At 39.2% G+C, this 18,986-nt stretch overlaps 1 protein-coding gene across 3 annotated transcripts in view; it reads left to right on the plus strand.

Moving 5' to 3' along the window:
* The window catches only part of epb41a (erythrocyte membrane protein band 4.1a), a 105,775-nt gene that overhangs the window by 39,239 nt on the left and 47,550 nt on the right, over nt 1-18,986 (plus strand). For all 3 annotated transcript variants that reach the window (XM_038304040.1, XM_038304041.1, XM_038304039.1), the window contains exon 16: nt 12,660-12,830. In XM_038304040.1, the coding sequence (XP_038159968.1) occupies nt 12,660-12,830 (171 nt within the window). The remainder of the gene's footprint in view (nt 1-12,659; nt 12,831-18,986) is intronic.

Raw genomic sequence — 18,986 nt, forward strand, 5'->3', positions numbered from 1 at the left:
TGCATTCAATTGGATAGACCTACAACCAATAAGAGCAACGGAGTGCGTGACGTATGTTAAGCGACGCATAGTTGTTGTCAACAAAAATCAAAGCGTGCAGTTGCACGCCTAGAATAAGAAGATGAGCCTTGATAGCTTTTCTCTGTTCCTCTTTTAAAATTAATTTGCTGTCGGTATCTTCTAGAACAGACCTAATAGCAGAATCTACTCACCTCAACTCTCCAGCGGCAGCCATTGTTGTTGTCACCCAAGCGCGCTTTGGTGACGTGGTTGATTACGTTACTGTTGATCATCTGTCCATCATCGTATAAAGCCCGCCCTGACAATTTGATTGGCCCGCCAGATATTGTGCTAGCATACTCGCGCTACTATTGAGCAATGCCAGACCGAACTTCCCGACCTGAAACGTTGTGGGCGGGACAAAGTTCGGAATGGCACCCAGGCTAACATTTTAGCACTTGGTGCACGTTAAGGCTCCAAGTGGCCCACATACTCACCAATGTCACTTCAAAGAGTCACATCTGTTGCTTAATGAGTTATGAGACCAAAAGCCAGAGGTGTCAAAGTATTAATGTGTATTTCTCAAGTAGAAATCCTACTTTTTAAAAATACTTTTGTAGAACTTAAAGTATCAAAGTATGACAGTAAAAGTAATGCAGGAATAAATACTAAGGATAGAAGCTTTACTGCACTACCCTATTAAAATAAAATGTTTATACAATTCTGGAGGATATCTACCTTAAACTAAATTTTCTCAGTTTTATGACTAATGTTATATTTACCTTTGAAGTCTTGAAAAACGATTTATTTTGGCATGTGCTGAACAACAAGTTGAGGCAGCACCGAGTCCAACCACAAAGAAATTAATTGTCTGGATGAAACTTATTATTTTGATGGTTAATACAGAGCATAATGAAAATGAGCTTAAAGGAAAAGTCCAGCCAGCAGAATAATGCAGATAATTATGAAGAATAATCAATGGATCATCATCTATAACTAAAACTAATACATTTGCTGTGATTTAATGAATTTAGCGTTGATTGGTATAAAAATAAAAACAATAATTTTCGTTGGGATCACCAAGTCTGGGAGCGGCCATTTTTGCCCAAATATAGTAACCCCTCCCTCCTGCGATCTTCCAGCAGTGACGTCACGGTGCGGTAAGCCTAGCGCCATTCTCCCCGCTTTACAAGCTAAATCAATGGGAACTACTAGACACATCTGCAATCAACAACAATTATTGAAGATTTCCAGAGGACTTCACCATTGAAATTCACCAGAGCTATAGTGAAACTGATAATGCCCACGTGCATGGCAGCTGGATGCTAGAATACATCGGGTAAAAGTGAAAAAAAAAAGTTATTCCACCTTTCTGATTCCTGATCCTCCACGGACGGGTTGGTCGTTGGATCGCCAACTTGAAGAGGGAGGATTTGCCATCGAACTTCTGGCCAGAGAAAAAACCCGTAATATCACTGCATGAAAAGTGAGATTTTCGTCCCCGTAAACCCCCGTAAACTCCCGCAGATCTGCCTGATTTTCGTCAGTTTCCGACAATTTGCAACCCGTGCTTGTCCGCGTTTGTCGTGCCACAAATTGTCGGAAACGGACTCTGACGTATGTGGAGAGCGATCAGCTGTACTAATGGCCCTAATTAGCATATGAATGCAGCAAACCCGCGCGGCTGGCCAGGTCTGGCTTGAATAACCTTCTCAGTATTGGCTGAAACCACTATTCTCAAACAAATGAAATCGCTCGTGATTGGCAGCAAAACCAAACGTGGCCACGCCAGGCTTTAATTTTCTTACTGAGTATTGGACGGAACCACTTCTTTTTAAACAAGTAAAGTCGCTCGTGATTTGTTGGCATATATATATATATTTACATATAAATTTACATATATATATTTATGAATATATATTTATTCATTCATATATTTATTCATTCATATATTTATTCATTCATATGCTGTGCATTTATGTTATCCTACACTACTACACAATTATTAGGCTACCATCAAGGACATGAATGAATTTATACAGGAAATGAACATTTGCCAGGAAGCTGTTTATGCAAAGAAAGAGCTTTATTAAAACACACACAACTATATACAACGCGTATCCAAACACATGCGTGTCTAAAAATTACAACTCCGTGAACGGTCCGTTTGCTTCCTCGGGGTTGGAGGTAACTGGCAGCATTCCCTCCGAGGCAGGTCCGATGTGCAGACGCCTCCTGTGCGCGGCCCTGTCCTTCGGCATCGCTTCTAACCGGGACTGCAGCTTAACACAGAGTTCAGTGAGATCCGGCCTACGAAATGGCGGCGTCGCGGCGTCTGCCTCGCTTTCAGAAGCTGAAAAAAAAAAACGATGAATCAGCGCACTGCGTATGGACACAACACATCTATTAATGCACCTGAAAAATAGTCACCAAATAAAGTCTTACCCTCTTTCTTCTGGCCCGACTCCGAGCAGATAGCCTCCGCACGCAGCGTGTTGGCTGGCTGCGTATATCTGAAGCTCCTGCGTACCGTCTGAAAATACGTCTTACAGGCAGCTGGAAAACAATTAAATGAGAGTGGTATGAATAAAAAATCAAACGCAAGTCAAAGTAACAAGGAAGGAGAAAACATTAAAACAAGTCACTTACACACAATGTCGTCTTTATCAACATCGTGCTGATATGGCTCCGAGCAAATAGGAGGTCTGTGAAAACAAAATGTATAGCTATGATCGGTATCCATCCGTATCCATTGCCTTTTACCGCAGAATGAAAGCATATTCTTTAAATCTTACCCTTGCTCCGGTTCATAGCGCCTGCAATTAGTCTCCGAGTTGTGAAGACGGCGTACTGCTTCCTGTGAATCACAAAAAATACACTTTAATAAAGCTTGTTCTTGCAAGGCTACTATTAGCCGTAGCTTGTAGCTTTAGGCTAGGCTGCTATTAGCCGTAGCTTGGGCTAGGCTGCTTTTAGCCTAGCAGGCAGTAATCGAACATATATTTACCGCTAGCATCTCTTCTTTGAGTTCGTCTTGTTCGATGTAGAGTCGCCATCGCGACCAAGAGGAGTTTTACCCCGAAATCCCCCATACTCCGCTCCAGACCGCCTGCACAAAGCAAAGCATACATCCTCCACTATGGCTGCAGACCGCTACGCTCTGAGTTTCTTGGAGATCGCAGAGAGCATGCGCGAGATGAACCAGGGTTTCCATGGATCAATAAAAATAATTAAAAAATCATTCATTTTTTTTTAAATCAAGGCTTTAATTGGCACTAAAATTATTTAAATATGTTTATCGAAGTATTTATAATTCTTTAATAAAAAATGCTTATAAAAACAATTTCGTCAGATAAATTATATCGCTCCAGGCGGAGAAAAAGCTAGAGGATTTATATATACGTATATATGTGTATGTGTGTGTGTTTACATACATACAGGAGTCAAGGAACTCTGCTTACAGCTCCTTCATATTTCATGTACACTAATAACTTGTGTACATGGTTCTTGTTGATGGCATTAAAATCATTTCTAATAGCATTAAAATAGCATTAAATTAGAGTCACTCATTCCTGTGTGAACCCTGTGAGCGCTTAATTTAATATGACATATTAAAAAAATCCCACCATCATCCAGCATATGTTCAGTTTCTGCCCAAATATATACAGGTGCTGGTCATAAAATTAGAATATCATGAAAAAGTAGATTGATTTCAGTAATTCCATTTAAAAAGTGAAACTTGTATATTATATTCATACATTACATACAAACTCATATATTTCAGATGTTTATTTTGTTTAATTTTGATGATTACAAATGACAACAAATGAAAATCTCAAATTCATCATATCAGAAAATTAGAATATTACTGAAGACCAATAAAAACAAAGGATTTATAGAAATGTTGGCCAACTGAAAAGTATGAACATGAAAAGTATGAGCATGTACAGCACTCAGTATTTAGTTGGGCCTCCTTTGGCCTGTATTACTGCAGCAATGCGGCGTGGCATGGAGTCGATCAGTCTGTGGCACTGCTCAGGTGTTATGATAGCCCAGGTTGCTCTAATAGTGGCTTTTAGCTCTTCTGAATTGTTGGGTCTGGTGTATTGCATCTTCTTCTTCACAATACCCCATAGATTTTCTATGGGGTTAAGGTCAGGAGAGTTTGCTGGCCAATTAAGAACAGGGATACCATGGTCCATCAACCAGGTACTGGTAGCTTTGGCACTGTGTGCAGGTGCCAAGCCCTGTTGGAAAATGAAATCTGCATCTCCAAAAAGTTGGTCAGCTGCAGGAAGCATGAAGTGCTCTAAAACTTCCTGGTATGTGGCTGCGTTGACCCTGGACCTCAGAAAACACAATGGACCAACACCAGCAGATGACATGGCACCCCAAACCATCACTGACTGTGGAAACTTTACACTGGACTTCAAGCAACGTGGATGAAGTGCCTCTCTTCTTTTCCTCCAGACTCTGGGACCTTGATTTCCAAAGGAAATGCAAAATTTACTTTCATCAGAGAACATGACTTTGGACCACTCACCAGCAGTCCAGTCCTGTTTCTCTTTAGCCCAGGCAAGACGCTTCTGACGCTGTCTGTGGTTCAAGAGTGGCTTGACACAAGGAATGCGACAGCAGAAACCCATGTCTTTCATACGTCTGTGTGTGGTGGTTCTTGAAGCACTCACTCCAGCTGCAGTCCACTCTTTGTGAATCTCCCCCACATTTTTGAATGGGTTTTGTTTCACAATCCTCTCCAGGGTGCGGTTATCTCTCTTGCTTGTACACTTTTTTCGACCACATCTTTTCCTTCCCTTCGCCTCTCTATTAATGTGCTTGGACACTGAGCTCTGTGAACAGCCAGCCTCTTTAGCGATGACCTTTTGTGTCTTGCCCTCCTTGTGCAAGGTGTCGATGGTCGTCTTTTGGACAACTGTCAAGTCAGCAGTCTTCCCCATGATTGTGTAGCCTATAGAACTAGACTGAAAGACCATTTAAAGGCTTTTGCAGGTGGTTTGAGTTAATTAGCTGATTAGAGTGTGGCACCAGGGGCCATCAATTTTGAACCTTTTCACAATATTCTAATTTTCTGATATGATGAATTTGAGATTTTCATTTGTTGTCATTTGTAATCATCAAAATTAAACAAAATAAACATCTGAAATATATGAGTTTGTATGTAATGTATGAATATAATATACAAGTTTCACTTTTTAAATGGAATTACTGAAATCAATCTACTTTTTCATGATATTCTAATTTTATGACCAGCACCTGTATATATATATTTTTTTGCAGATTTTTGTAACGGGGATAAGGATAATTCAAAACTGCTTTTTTTAATTAACTTGTTCACTACTCCCAAACAGGGGCGTCTCTAGGTTTAAGAGACAAGGGTGGCTCAGCCCCTAGAAGATATTGCGCGTCTCAGACAACTGCTAAGGCTTTCAGATTAACTTGTCTTCTTTATGGCTTTTATTTGGTGCTTTACTGCATTTGTTTTGGGAAAATATGAGGAAAAAATAAATACAGAAAAAAAAAATATTTTTTTTAAAATCGCAAAATAATTATAGGGTGGCTAATGCCAAAGAAAGGATGACTGAAGCCACCCTTAAATAGGTCTAACGACACTTATGCTCCCAAACTCAGCATCTCTTTTCATTCCTGTAATAAGAAGTTTCTTTTGAATGGATTTGATTAAAGTTTAAGTCCCTCGGTATAAAATAAATATTTTGATGGAGATGAGAAATCTGCTTCCTCGTTGGTGAATAACCAATAGTTTGGATCCAATCATTTAAATAAACGGTGTTAGTTTTTTTTTTTATATATAAGAATTGTGCTATAATTTCTAGTCACCGATCTGTTGCTGCTATATTTTAATTTGACGAACCGGAATTTGTCGATGTTCTTTTTCCTGTTTGGTGCGATTGCAATTGCGGATCTTGACCTGGCCGGAGCTTATGACCACAGTGTACCAATCTTCTGATGGCTACTTCCAGCAGGATAATGCCACATGTTATAAAGTGAATCATCTCAGCAAGGGCGTAGGTTTGATTTGAACTTTGGTAGGGACACTATTGGTCTGGTGTCATTGGTGCTATGCAATATGCGTGCCCTTTTTTATGCTCGATGTGAGCATCCGTACTGATAAGAGGAATTCATTGTTGAAAGAGAAAAGCAACATTTTGCTCCATTAATAAAAATGTTATAAGCTCTACACTCATTAGATGCTGTTTATCAATGTTTGAAGTATCAGCGGCTCTGATGAATGTGGAATTAGGACTGTTTTCCACTTTGAAAACGGTTTCATTTGAACGACTAAGAGAGAAGGTAAATACAGTATTTTCTTCTGAAGATATAAAATTGTGCAGAGTTAAACCCCACTGTTATATTTGTACCTACTATTCTCTCTCTGTATCAAGCAAAATAATACATTCATTAAAATATTAACTTCACTATAAAAGTTGAACATCTGGGCTGTAGTTACTCTGTGTCGCCCATTTCATGTATTTAATCTGGGGCTGAAAAAAATGAATCGTATTAATTGATTATTTCAATAATCGTCAACTAATTTAGTAAGTGATTCATCATTAACTGGAGAATAGAGACTATAAAACATACAGTAATATAAATGTAAAATGTGCCTTTCCCCACAGAGCAACCCACTTAGATCAGTTATTATATCAAAATTGTAAAAATAAAAACAAAAAAATGAAAACAGTAATAGCAACTAAATATCGGTAAAAAGGAAACCCTCACATCTTCTTTTTTAATTGGCTGTGGCTAAGAATCAGAAATGTTGATGGCTCACAGCCTTTATTTGCCCATTTTTCCAGCAGTCTTCAGAACTCCTGGCTGACTCAGAATATTTCGTTTTATAAAATAAAAAAAAAAGGATTTTGTTTTTTAGTGCACATGATATTCATTTTTTTTATTGGGACTAGTTTTGTAGCCTAATATTAATTGTAGTAACCGCTGCATTCTAGTGTGAATAAATTTTCAATGTTGTGCTCCAAGCACACGCGGACTAGAAAACAGCCAATCAGAGAGAGAGAAGGCGGAACTTAAGGCAGAACAACCAATGAGAGTTGAGTTAAACAGCGCAGCACAGTTCCAAGCGCTGCTACATGAAAGGGACAGGAGAGACCAGGCAGAGGAGCTGCGAGAGGAAAAGAAGCCACTGCTGCAACAACTACTGCTGTAAATTATAAACATGTTGCTCACATCCAATTATTGGTCGGGACAATTAGGTCGGTTCAAAATTTTGGTAGGGACATGTCCCTATGGTCCCTATGCAAACCTACGCCCATGCATCTCAGACTCATTTCTCGAAACTTTTCCACTTAAGTAATTGTGAATTGAGCATATTGACAGACAACATTTTATTTTTTATCTTAAATGCAATTTTTTTTTAAATAATTACTGCTCTAAATGTATTGCTCTGTCAGCTAAAGATCTGTTTTGGTCTCTATACTTTAATTAAATAAATCAATTCAAGCTAAAATGTAAGAGGCTATACTGAGCCTGATCTCTTTGTATCAGAGATTTTCTTATCTTTTAGAAAAATGTCACTTGGAGTAAAACCCCCCCTGCAACCCTGATTTGCATTTGTATAGCTCACAGCATGTTCATTTACATGTTAAAGCCTCCCCTAGAATTCCATGGGGGGAACACTGCCTAAGAAAGTCCACGTCAATTTCTGACAATTTACAGGAGTTTTCAGCGAAGCCTGCAAATTGCCGTAAACTGCCGCTAACCTGAAGTTCCACGACAATCTACAGTGCCGCATATAGACGAAAATCCCACTTTTCATGCAGTGTATGTAGCTAACATTTGGAAGAAGAATGTTTTCAAGATGACTTGGATAATAGCGCGTTGTGACAAACACCAGATACAGCACTGGGACTTGATCAACAGCCGATACCGCACCGTGACGTCACAAACCAGTAGGTGGCAGTATTGTTCTTTGACAAACATGGATGCCTCCAGTAAAGCACATTCACATGAAAATTACTCTGAATAAAAAACACTGATCATTTATTGAACAGGATGTATATAGTTTGATATTTAAGGTACTTTTAGAATTTTGAATTCTGAATATGACCGGACTTTTACTTTACGTGAAACAAAACTAATAAGTCTATTTTTAAAATGTAAGTAGAAAGTAGAGATTATGGCTAAAAAAATGTAAAAAGTAAAAGTACAAAGTTGCCTACAAAATAATTACTCCAGTAAAGTATCGATAGTCGAAATTTCTACTTAAGGTCATGCTTCTTTTTAAGGTGAACGTTTTCTTGTCCTTACAAGAAACTCCTTGACCTCCCAGTCTGCTGTTTAAAAGAGGTCTACATCAGATTCCAAAGCAGCGAGAAAGACTGTTGAATTTTTGAACGGTGCAGTGTTTCCCCATCCACTTTTAAACTGTCCTGTTTTATGTTTTATCTGCTAGAAGTGAATGATTTTTGTTTTAAGCAACTTTTAAATTGAAAAGTCACTTCAGTGAAAATTGTCCTGGTGGGTTAGAGCAGAGTGCTTGTGCTCTGAGAAGGCTGAAAGTATCCAGTTCGATCCCCACAGCCTGCACTCTGGGTTCCTGTGCAAAAACCTTAACCCCAAACTGCTCCCCGAGCGCCGCACAATGGCATCCCACTGCTCCCAAAGGGGATGGGTTAAATGCAGAGAGTGAATTTCCCCATTGTGGCATAATAAAGGCATTTACATTTGCAAGAAAACCTTTTTCTTAGGGCCATAAATGCTGCCGTTTTGTAGGTTGGAGGGCAAAATAGTTTCTTTAGAACAGGAACATTTAGATGATGTTTCCCACTTAACCCCAAAATTTTGTCTGGAAATTTTTTTTAAATTACCAAATACTTTAATTGTATTCTATACTGTGCAGAATTATTAGGCAAGTTGTTTTGAGGATTTTTTTTTATTATTGGGCCACAGTTGTGTTCTCAATCAACCCAAAAGACTCCTTTATATCAAAGTTTAATATTTTTGGAAATTGATGTGTTTTTTTTTAGATTTGGCCATTTTATAAGGATGTCTGTGTGTGCAGGTAATTATTACTGTGCAGAATTATTAGGCAACGTAATAAAAAACAAATATAAACCCATCTCACTTGTTTATTTTCACCAGCTAAACCAATATAACAACTCAAAATTCAGAAATAAACATTTGTGGCATTCAAAAATAAAACCAAATCAGTGACCAATATAGCCTCCTTTCTCCACCATGACGCTCTAAATCCTTCCATCCATAGATTCTGTCAGTGGCTTGATCTGTGTGCGATCCTCATTGCGTGCAGCAGCCTCCACAGCCTCCCAGACACCGTTTTCCCTCCCTGTAGATCTCACCTTTCATGAAGGACCACAGGTTCTCCATGGGGTTCAGATCAGGTGAACAAGGGGGCCATGTCATTATTTTTTCTCGTTTTAGACTTTTTTCTGGCCGCCAAGCTGTGGTGTATTTTGATGCGTGTGACGGAGCATCGTCCTGCATGGATATCAGGTTTCTATGGAATGATGGCGACTTCTTCTTGTTCCACTGTTTGAAGAAGGTGTCTTCCAGAAACTGGCAGTAGGTCTGGGAGTTGATCTTGACTCCATCATCACCCTGAAAAGGTCCCACAGGCTCATCTTTGATGATAGCAGCCCATAGCATTACCCCACCTCCACCTTGCTGCCGTCTGAGTGGATAAGGAACTTGCTGCCCTTTACCAATCCAGCCTGGTGCCCATCCATCCATCTGGCCCATCTAGACTCACTCTCGTTCCATCAGACCAAAACACCTTGGAGGATTCAGTCTGCAGATATTTCTTGGCCCAATCTTGACGTTTTGTCTTGTGCGTCTTGTTCAAAGGTGGCCTTTTTTCAGCTTTCCTTACCTTGGCCATGTCCCTGAGTATTGAACACCTTCTGCTTCTCGGCGCTCCAGACATGTTGCAGCTCTGAAATATGGCCCAACTGGTGGCTAATGGCTTCCTGGCAGCTTCACGCTTCATCCTTCTCAATTCATGGAGAGTTATTTTGCTTCTTGCGCCCCTGTTGGCTATTTGCCATGAACCGCTTGATTGTGCGATGATCCCGCTTCAAAAGCTTGGATATTTCCAAACTGCTGCTCCCCTCTGAGAGACATCTGACCATTTCTGACTTTTCACAGTCTGTCAAATCTCTTTTCTGACCCATTTTGCCAAAGGAAAGGAAGTTGCCTAATAATTAAGCACATCTTATATAGGGTGTTGATGTCATTAGGCCACACCCCTTCTCATCACAGAGATGAACACCACCTGATTTACTTAATTGGTAGTTGGCTTGGAGTAGGACAACATGTATGAAAAGGATGATGTGGTCGAAATACTCATTTGCCTCATAATTCTGCACTCAGTGTAGATGTAATACTTTTAGATAAAAGTCAGAAGTTTGGTTCCACATTCACTTCTCTGACTCTGTCCTCATCGTTTACCGTCACACGGGTAAAATAGATCTATTCAGATCGGCGTTGTATGATAAATAGTTCTCACAATCCAGAAGTGGAAGTCCTGGAATTTAACGGTTATTAAAGTAATATTTTAGTTCCCTTTTTTTAAATTTTTTTTTATGTGCTATCAGCCTTTATTTGAGCGGCACAGGAATCATTTCAGAGGTCATAATAGGCATATTGCCATGGTATATTATATTCTCCATTGGTGACTGTTTCCCAGTCATGTATCTAACATTAGTTTTACAGTCTTTGTGCTTTTCCATTGTCTTTCATCACTTCTATTCCTTCCTTTTCATCCAATCTTTACGTACTGAAGCTGAATGTCTTTGTGCCTCTTCTGCTCTCCTCTTTTAACACTTTAAATATTCCACTGCTCTTATAATGAAATTAACCAATTAATAACAATGACTTAATTAAAAAAGTTATTATAATTGATATTTCATACAAAGCGCTAAAGAGTTGCAAAAAACAAAGGAGACATTTTTCAAACATTACAGAAATAAAACAGATAAACAAAATATGTAAAAAAAAAGTACAAAAGGAAAGAGTAAATAAGTGGGTTTTTAAATTAGCTTTAAAAACAGCCAGAGAACCTGCCTGCCTGATGCCCAGAGAAGGATTTTATTCCACAGAAAAGGGACATGAAAAGAGTCGCCACGGTGGCTTGTTTTATTTCTTTAGGGATTTTTAAAAAGCAAAGCGCCTTGAGGTCTAAGAGCTTGAAGAGAGACATAGAGGTCAGAGAGTTAAGAGGGCCCCAGACTCTCTTTAGGGCCTTATTAACCTCGTGAGACATCCTGATCTCGCGAGCTTTCAAGATTTCACTCGCTTATCAGTCTGGCTACTCTCCGTTGAAGAAAATTTGGAGCCGTTCACCAAACTAATGTCCAATCAGCGTTGGCTTTGAGGCGGGTTGAGGTGTGACAAAACGAGAAGCGCGACAGTTCAGTCTAAAGAACATGGCGGCTTCAGCCGATGAAACTAGCGTTAGCGTGGCTATCGAGCAAGTTTTATCGGAATTATAGAGTATTTCTTCACTGAAAGAAGAGCAGAACACTGCTCTGGAGGCTTTTCTCAGAGGAAAAGATGATTTTGCTCTTCTCCCGACTGGTTTCGGCAAGAGTAGCCTGGCTGTTAGTACGTCATATGCTTCGTTGATCTGATTGGTTTATTTGGCCCGTCTATCACCAACATAGGCCAATCAGCTAACCAGTATTTTCGCCCCTTCCCAAAATTACTTCAATGGAAGGTTTCCAGATGGATATGCGGAGCAAATCCATCTGGCAGAGTCAGGTTAGGGCCTTATGGATGAGCAACAAGACCTCAAAGTCAAGGCAAGGCAGCTAATGAAGGAATGACAGCACTGAGGTAATACGCACAAAATTCACAGCTTTTTATCAAAACACGAGCAGCTGCATTCAGAACCATCTGCAGACCTCTGACACCTTTCCTCGGTAACCCAGAGGAAAGGGCAGTGGAGGAATCAATGCATGACGACAAAAATACATGGATAACAAACTCTGCAGGAAAGATTTGCCTTATTTTTGCCATTCTCCTATGAAAGATGAACTTTCCATTGATTTGACTTGCCTTTTCTTCCTCTATATTAACATTGTGTCTTTTTGTCAGATGAGCAAGCAAAGGCACAAATAGGTGAAACTCAAGACTGTTAAGCTGTAGCATACAGGGGCTTAAATGGGGAACTGTGGAGAATTTAAATAGTGTGAAAATAGACTTTATTTAATTATTAGAATCCTTAAAATGAAGGTCAGAAGGCCTTTTTTATCATCCAGTAGTCCATTATTATTAAAAATATTTTTTGCTAGGCTTTTTACATTTCTGCTACTAAAGAGATCTCTGGATTTCCTTAAGAATTAAATTGTACAAGTTTATTAAAACTTGTTAGAGAAGCACAAAGCCATTTAGCTTGTAAAAAAAACTTTATACATGCTGACGGAGTGGCCTTAATGTTGTTTTTGCCCTCTTTACAATTAAAGGAAAGCCTTTACGCACTGATCCATTGTACTCATTCTGTCACCCATACAGTGTTTGCTATACGTTCTCTGAGCTCTTCTCTTTCTCACTTGTTTTATCATCGTTTAACCCATTCTATTACTGTCACTGATGATCTGTTTTTGAAGTGCTCATTAAATTCATATAACTTTTCAAACTTCCAGGACGTAGATAAGACCCAAACTGAGATAATGCGTCACCATACCAGTATCAGTGAACTCAAGAGAAGCTTTATGGAGTCAGTACCGGCACCTCGACCCAGCGAGTGGGACAAGCGTCTTTCTACCAACTCCCCGCTGCGCACCATGAGCATCAACGGCCAGCTGCAGCCAGCGGTGAGTCTCCAGTCCTGAAAAAAATATGTCTGATTGTAGAAAACTCTCCTGCCAATGTGCAGAATCCCTGTTCTCAGTGGGTGTTTTTTCAGCTGTTGCTGTTATTGTCCACCTGCTTATATCGCTCACGGCCATGATAATAAAGAGTTCTATTTGTTTTTACAAAATGCATATGGAACATATGGAAATGGGCTCTAATCTGTAAATATATGTGTCCATTAAAATGAGTTGTCTATTTTCTAAAATAAATAAACTCAAGCTAAAACACTAACAAGACTATCCCGACATATACCAGTAATGCACTTAGTTGATCACTTTTTCTTTTGTTATTTCTTAATTTTTCACCATTTGATATTTAACCAGTAAATAAAATCTGTTTTTTTTTAAAGAGATGATTTTTAATCCTTAAGGAAAAAAATGCCTCTTAAACAACCACCTTTCTATACATTGTGCACAAACATATTGCCTAGCAAAAGTGCCATTGGCCGGTAAAATTATTTTATATCCCAGATGCTTTTTACGTATCTTATTTGAAAGGTAAGACCTTCTAGTTCCTTCAAATATGTGTACAGACTCTGTAGGTTTTACACAACCAGAGCTGTAGGGCTTTAAATATGTCAAAAAAACGTTATTTTCTCTCCTTAAATAAAAATATGCAATTTTTAATATGTTATATTTTTTGTATATTTCATAGTTGACCTCTTCCACTTTCTAAACTTGTTCTTTATGTTGTGGACAACAACTGTGTAATCTTTCAGATCTGTAGTCATAAGCATTGTAAACTATCGTCCTTTTTGTCTGTAAAAGGTCCATTTGCCAGAACTGTGCTAAATTTGGAACAAAAAAATTGTGAACTTGATTATTTGAATCTTATGACTAATTTGACCATAATAAACACATTTCTATGTTTAGATTTACACAAATTTTCATTCTAGCACTTTTTTTTTTTTTTTTTTACAAGATTTCCTATTTTGAATGTGCACATGGGGAGGGCCTTTTTTTACGTAGAGGAATTTTTCATAGTATTGTGTGTGATTCAAAATGAAAGTTAACAGGAAATTGTTGTTTTTCAAATAGTTTTATAACCATCCTAGCCAAATTTGGAACAGTTATTTATCCTTTGATATTAGTCAATATTACCAGGTTTGGTGTGAATATGTGCATATTTGAGCATTTATGGGGCATTCCAACTACTTCAGTATATGGCATTCAAGTTTAAAGATTTTTCTTTCAATTATTTACTAAATCATATAAAAAAAATTCTAGGATGTGCAGGATGTATTCCTTGACATTTGTGATTTTTGGGGGGGATTTTACTGCAAACTATGGATTTTTAATTATATTTTTTATAATTTTGAGTAGGGGTGTAATACCGCTAACCGGTCCTGGGGAGGGAGTGCTGTTTCTCCCTCATCTGAATATACAATTAGATGATAACATGGAAAATATTTTAATTTTCTCTACAATTTCATAATTTTACAGGTATATTTCTGATAGAAATTTTATATATATATATATATATATATATATATATATATATATATATATATATATATATATATATATATATATATATATATGTCATGTGGATGTATTCCCCTGTGTAAAGTTTAATTTATATATGTATATATATATATATATATATATATATATATATATATATATATACATATATATACATATATATATATGTATATATATATATATATATATATATATATATATATACACACACATATATATATATATATATATATATATATATATATATATATATATATATATATATATATATATATATATATAAATTAAACTTTACACAGGGGAATACATCCACATGACATAGATGATCTAAAATGGTGGACAAGTATCATTACGTAGATTAATTATATGTTTTCCTCCTTATGTTTTTACTTTTTATGACAAAAAAAAAACAACTTTTGGTGTGCTATTACGACATTTGTTTTTGGAAATACAACTGGATATTACTTTTCTGAGGAGTGTTACGGACAAAATTAGCTTATTTTTGCCATCGTCAGGCGTATTTTCGGATTGCCATCACAGAAAAATAAGCTGTGAACTGAAAAAGATAAATTTAAGGCAATGATAATTTATCAATTATTGTTTTTTGTAGTGCATGTTGGGTTACAATTGAGTTGATGGTCATTTTCCTGAGGATTGACTGATTCTAAAGAGGTATATGTTGGGTTTCAATTTGATATGAGCATGATATTTGATGCAAAAAAAATGTTGGGCGGTGGAAGTGAAATAAAAAAAAAAAATGCAAAGCACAAGCCGCCCCCCTGTGAGAAAGTAGCAGCTTTGCAGTAAACCTGGAATATTCTAGAATTTGAAAATGTATGAAAAAATACATATGAAAGAAAGAGGATTATGGAAAAATCCTAGCATTTCAGTTATTTTCCTGCCATTCCATTGGAAGAAGAGGTCCTATGTGACCCTTCAACTGGTGGATTTTTCCGCTTGCTATTAGGCAAACATCTTAAAGAGGTGATTTTTTTCCCATCTTTTCCTTCATTGAAACATATATTAGAGTTATAGCAAAGGGTGCACCTAGTGATTGTTTTTAGTAGTTAACCAAATGTTCAATGTTCTTTAAACTATAGCATGATTGTCAATAACACAATCATGCTTTTGTCATGATGGGTTCTCTAGTGAGACCCAATTATGCAGAACACCACGGAGACGGAAACTGAAGTAAAAGGTTTAACAAAGTTTATTGTCACAAGCACAAGATATTTCACTGGTTCTGGTTCACGTCTGGGAAACTGGTTCACTGGAGTCTGCGTGGGAGACAGTTCAGTTAGCGTTTGATCAGAAGAGTTTGATTCAGAGAGTTTCTGGTTTGTACCTTGAGGGTTCTTGGTTTAAGCCTTGAGAGGGAAACTGTTGGGTCCAGAGATAGTTTGTTCAGCAGAGTCCGTTAACTGCTTCAGCGTCTTACTTCTAGAGAGAGAGCTGACCTTGGCTTTGAGTTTCCAGCTCTTGGTCCAGAGCTGCATGGAAATCCAGAGAGGAGTCTTCAGGTTTGGCTCAGAGGGCAGGTTCGGCAGGTTAAGCTCTTCCAGAGCTTCACAGGAGAAAAACAGGTTTCCTGAAAGCAGAAACAAAGGTTAGAATCCAGTCTGGATTCAAAAGTCAACGAAGGTTCTCAGAGATACTAGGCTTAGGTGCTAACCAACTGGATTAAACACGGCGGCGTTGAGGCAAGATCTGAAGACAGCTTAAATACTCTGGATCCTCTGATGATGGGATGAGCTTCAGCTGTGCAGGAGGCTCGGCTCAGGAGGATCCATGGCGGACTCTGCTGGAGGAAAGTGGTACTTCTCCAGCTCCCAACAGTACCCCCTCCTCAACGACCGCCCCTTAGCGGTCCGGAAGATGTCGATGGACAGGAACGCTCGTACTCCTCGATCAGTGATGGATCGAGGATGTAAGAGCCAGGAACCCACTGGCGATCCTCCGGGCCGTAGCCCTCCCAGTCGACGAGGTACTGGCGACCTCGCCGACGGGAGTCCACGATCCGGCGGACGGTGGTGCAGGATGACCATCGACTTCCAGGGCGGGTGGAGGGGAGTCGGATGGTGGGCACAGAGGACTTGAGATGACTGGTTTCACTTGAGAGACGTGGAATGTGGGATGAATACGAAGAGACGGGGGAAGTTGAAGGCGTATGGCTGATGGGTTGATGACCTGGGAAATCTTATACGGTCCAATGAATTTTGGAGAGAGTTTACGAGACATTCCCTTGAGGGGAATATCTCGAGTGGATAGCCATACCTCTTGGCCCACGGAGTACTCAGGGGCGGGACGTCTTCTGGAGTCGGCGAAACGCTTGGTAGTCTCGGAGGAACGATTGAGGGTTGTGATGGTCTCTCTCCATATGCGTTGGCAGCGTCTGATGTGCTGGTTGACTGACTGGACCGAAATCTCTCTCTCGTCTGCGGGAAAAAGTGGAGGTTGGTAACCGAGACTGACCTGAAACGGTGACTGGCCGGTGGAAGCAGATTTGAGAGAATTGTGTGCGTATTCTATCCAAGTTAGGTACTGGCTCCAGTCGGTGGGATTGTTTGATGTCAGACAACGGAGGGTTGACTCTAGCTGTTGGTTCATCCTCTCAGTTTGGCGGTTGGACTGTGGGTGATAACCGGAAGTTAGAGAGTACTTACAGTCGAGAGTGGAACAGAATGCCTTCCAAACTTGGGAAATGAACTGGGGACCACGGTCTGAGAGGATCTCTTGGGGAATGCCATGTAGACGGAAGACGTGTTTCACCAGGAGCTGAGCGGTTTGAAAAGCCGTGGGAAGTTTCCTGAGAGGGATGAGATGACAGGATTTCGAGAATCGATCAACGATGGTGAAGATTGTGGACATACCTCGGGAGATGGGAAGACCAGTGACGAAGTCAATAGCTATGTGAAACCATGGATGTGAGGGAACTGGAAGAGGTTGTAACAGGCCTGAGGGAGGTTGGTGTGAGGCCTTATTTCTTGCACAGGTGGAACAGGCCAACACATATTCCTTTACATCTCTGTGAAGAGTTGGCCACCAGAAACGTCTTGAAATTAAACCGACGGTTCTGCTCACCCCCGGATGGGCGGAGAACTTAGCAGCATGCATCCACTGTATTAGGCGAGATCTGACAGAAGAAGGTACATAAGTTCGGTTAGTAGGACCGTTACCTGGGTCAGGTTCTGAAGCCAGGGCGGAATTAATTAGATCGGTGATCTCCCAGGTAACCACTCCAACAGTGCATGATGCGGGAAGGACAGGTTCAGGCATCTCGGGTTGATCAACGGAGTATAGACGAGAGAGAGAATCGGGTTTGACATTCTCGGATCCGGGTCTGTAGGAGATAATGAGGTTGAAACGAGAGAAGAATATGGACCACCTTGATTGACGGGGATTGGCTTGTTTAGCTGACTGGATGTAAGCAAGGTTCTTGTGATCTGTCCAAATGAGAACCGGGTGCTCAGCTCCCTCCAGCCAGTGTCTCCATTCCTCCAGTGCCAACTTGATGGCCAGTAGTTCTCGGTCTCCTACATCGTAGTTTTGCTCTGCGGAGGAAAGTCTTCGAGAGAAAAAGGCACAAGGATGAATCTTTTGATCAGTGTCGAGTCTTTGAGATAAGACAGCTCCAACACCAGAGTCGGAAGCGTCTACTTCGAGGATGAATTGTTTGGATGGATCAGGCTGGATTAACACGGGTGCTCTGGAAAACAAAGATTTCAGTTTCTCAAATGCGGTTTGTGCCTCAGGGGTCCATTGAAAGGTTCGTTTGACTGAGGTTAAGGAGGCTAGTGGAAGAGCTGTCTGACTATAGTTCCTGATGAATCGGCGATAAAAATTGGCGAAACCCAGGAATCTCTGCAGCTGCTTGCGGTTTTCAGGAACCGGCCACTCCAAAACTGCCTTTATTTTATCCTCAGAAGGCTTAACCGGCCCGCCCTCGAGCACAAACCCCAAAAAGGTGACTGAAGGCTGATGAAACTCACATTTCTCGGCTTTGACAAAAAGTTTGTTCTCCAGTAATCTTTGCAACACAAGGCGGACATGTTTCTTATGCTCTGAGAGGTCTTTAGAGTAAATGAGTATGTCATCTATGTAGACGAACACGAACACATTTAAAAAGTCTCTGAGAACGTCATTCACTAAGGCTTGAAAACAGGCAGGATCATTAGTTAGACCAAAAGGCATGACCAAATATTCGAACTGGCCCAAGGGGGTCTTAAATGCTGTTTTCCACTCATCTCCATCACGGATCCTAAGAAGATGATAAGCGTTCCTCAAATCTAGTTTGGTGAAAACAGTTGCCCCTTGTAAAGGTTCAAAAGCTGAGGCGAGTAGTGGAAGAGGGTACTTGTTTTTAATAGTTATTTATATATATATATATATATATATATATATATATATATATATATATATATATATATATATATATACATATATATATATATATATATATATATAAATATATAAAATATATATATATATATATATATATATATATATATATATATAAATAACTATTAAAAACAAGTACCCTCTTATGTATATATATATGTATATATATATATATATATATATATATATATATATATATATGTATATATATATATATATACATATATATATATG

Source organism: Cyprinodon tularosa, unplaced genomic scaffold (assembly GCF_016077235.1).
Source record: "Cyprinodon tularosa strain WSP-4 unplaced genomic scaffold, ASM1607723v1 ctg524, whole genome shotgun sequence".
In the NCBI taxonomy this organism is placed as follows: Eukaryota; Metazoa; Chordata; class Actinopteri; order Cyprinodontiformes; family Cyprinodontidae; genus Cyprinodon; species Cyprinodon tularosa.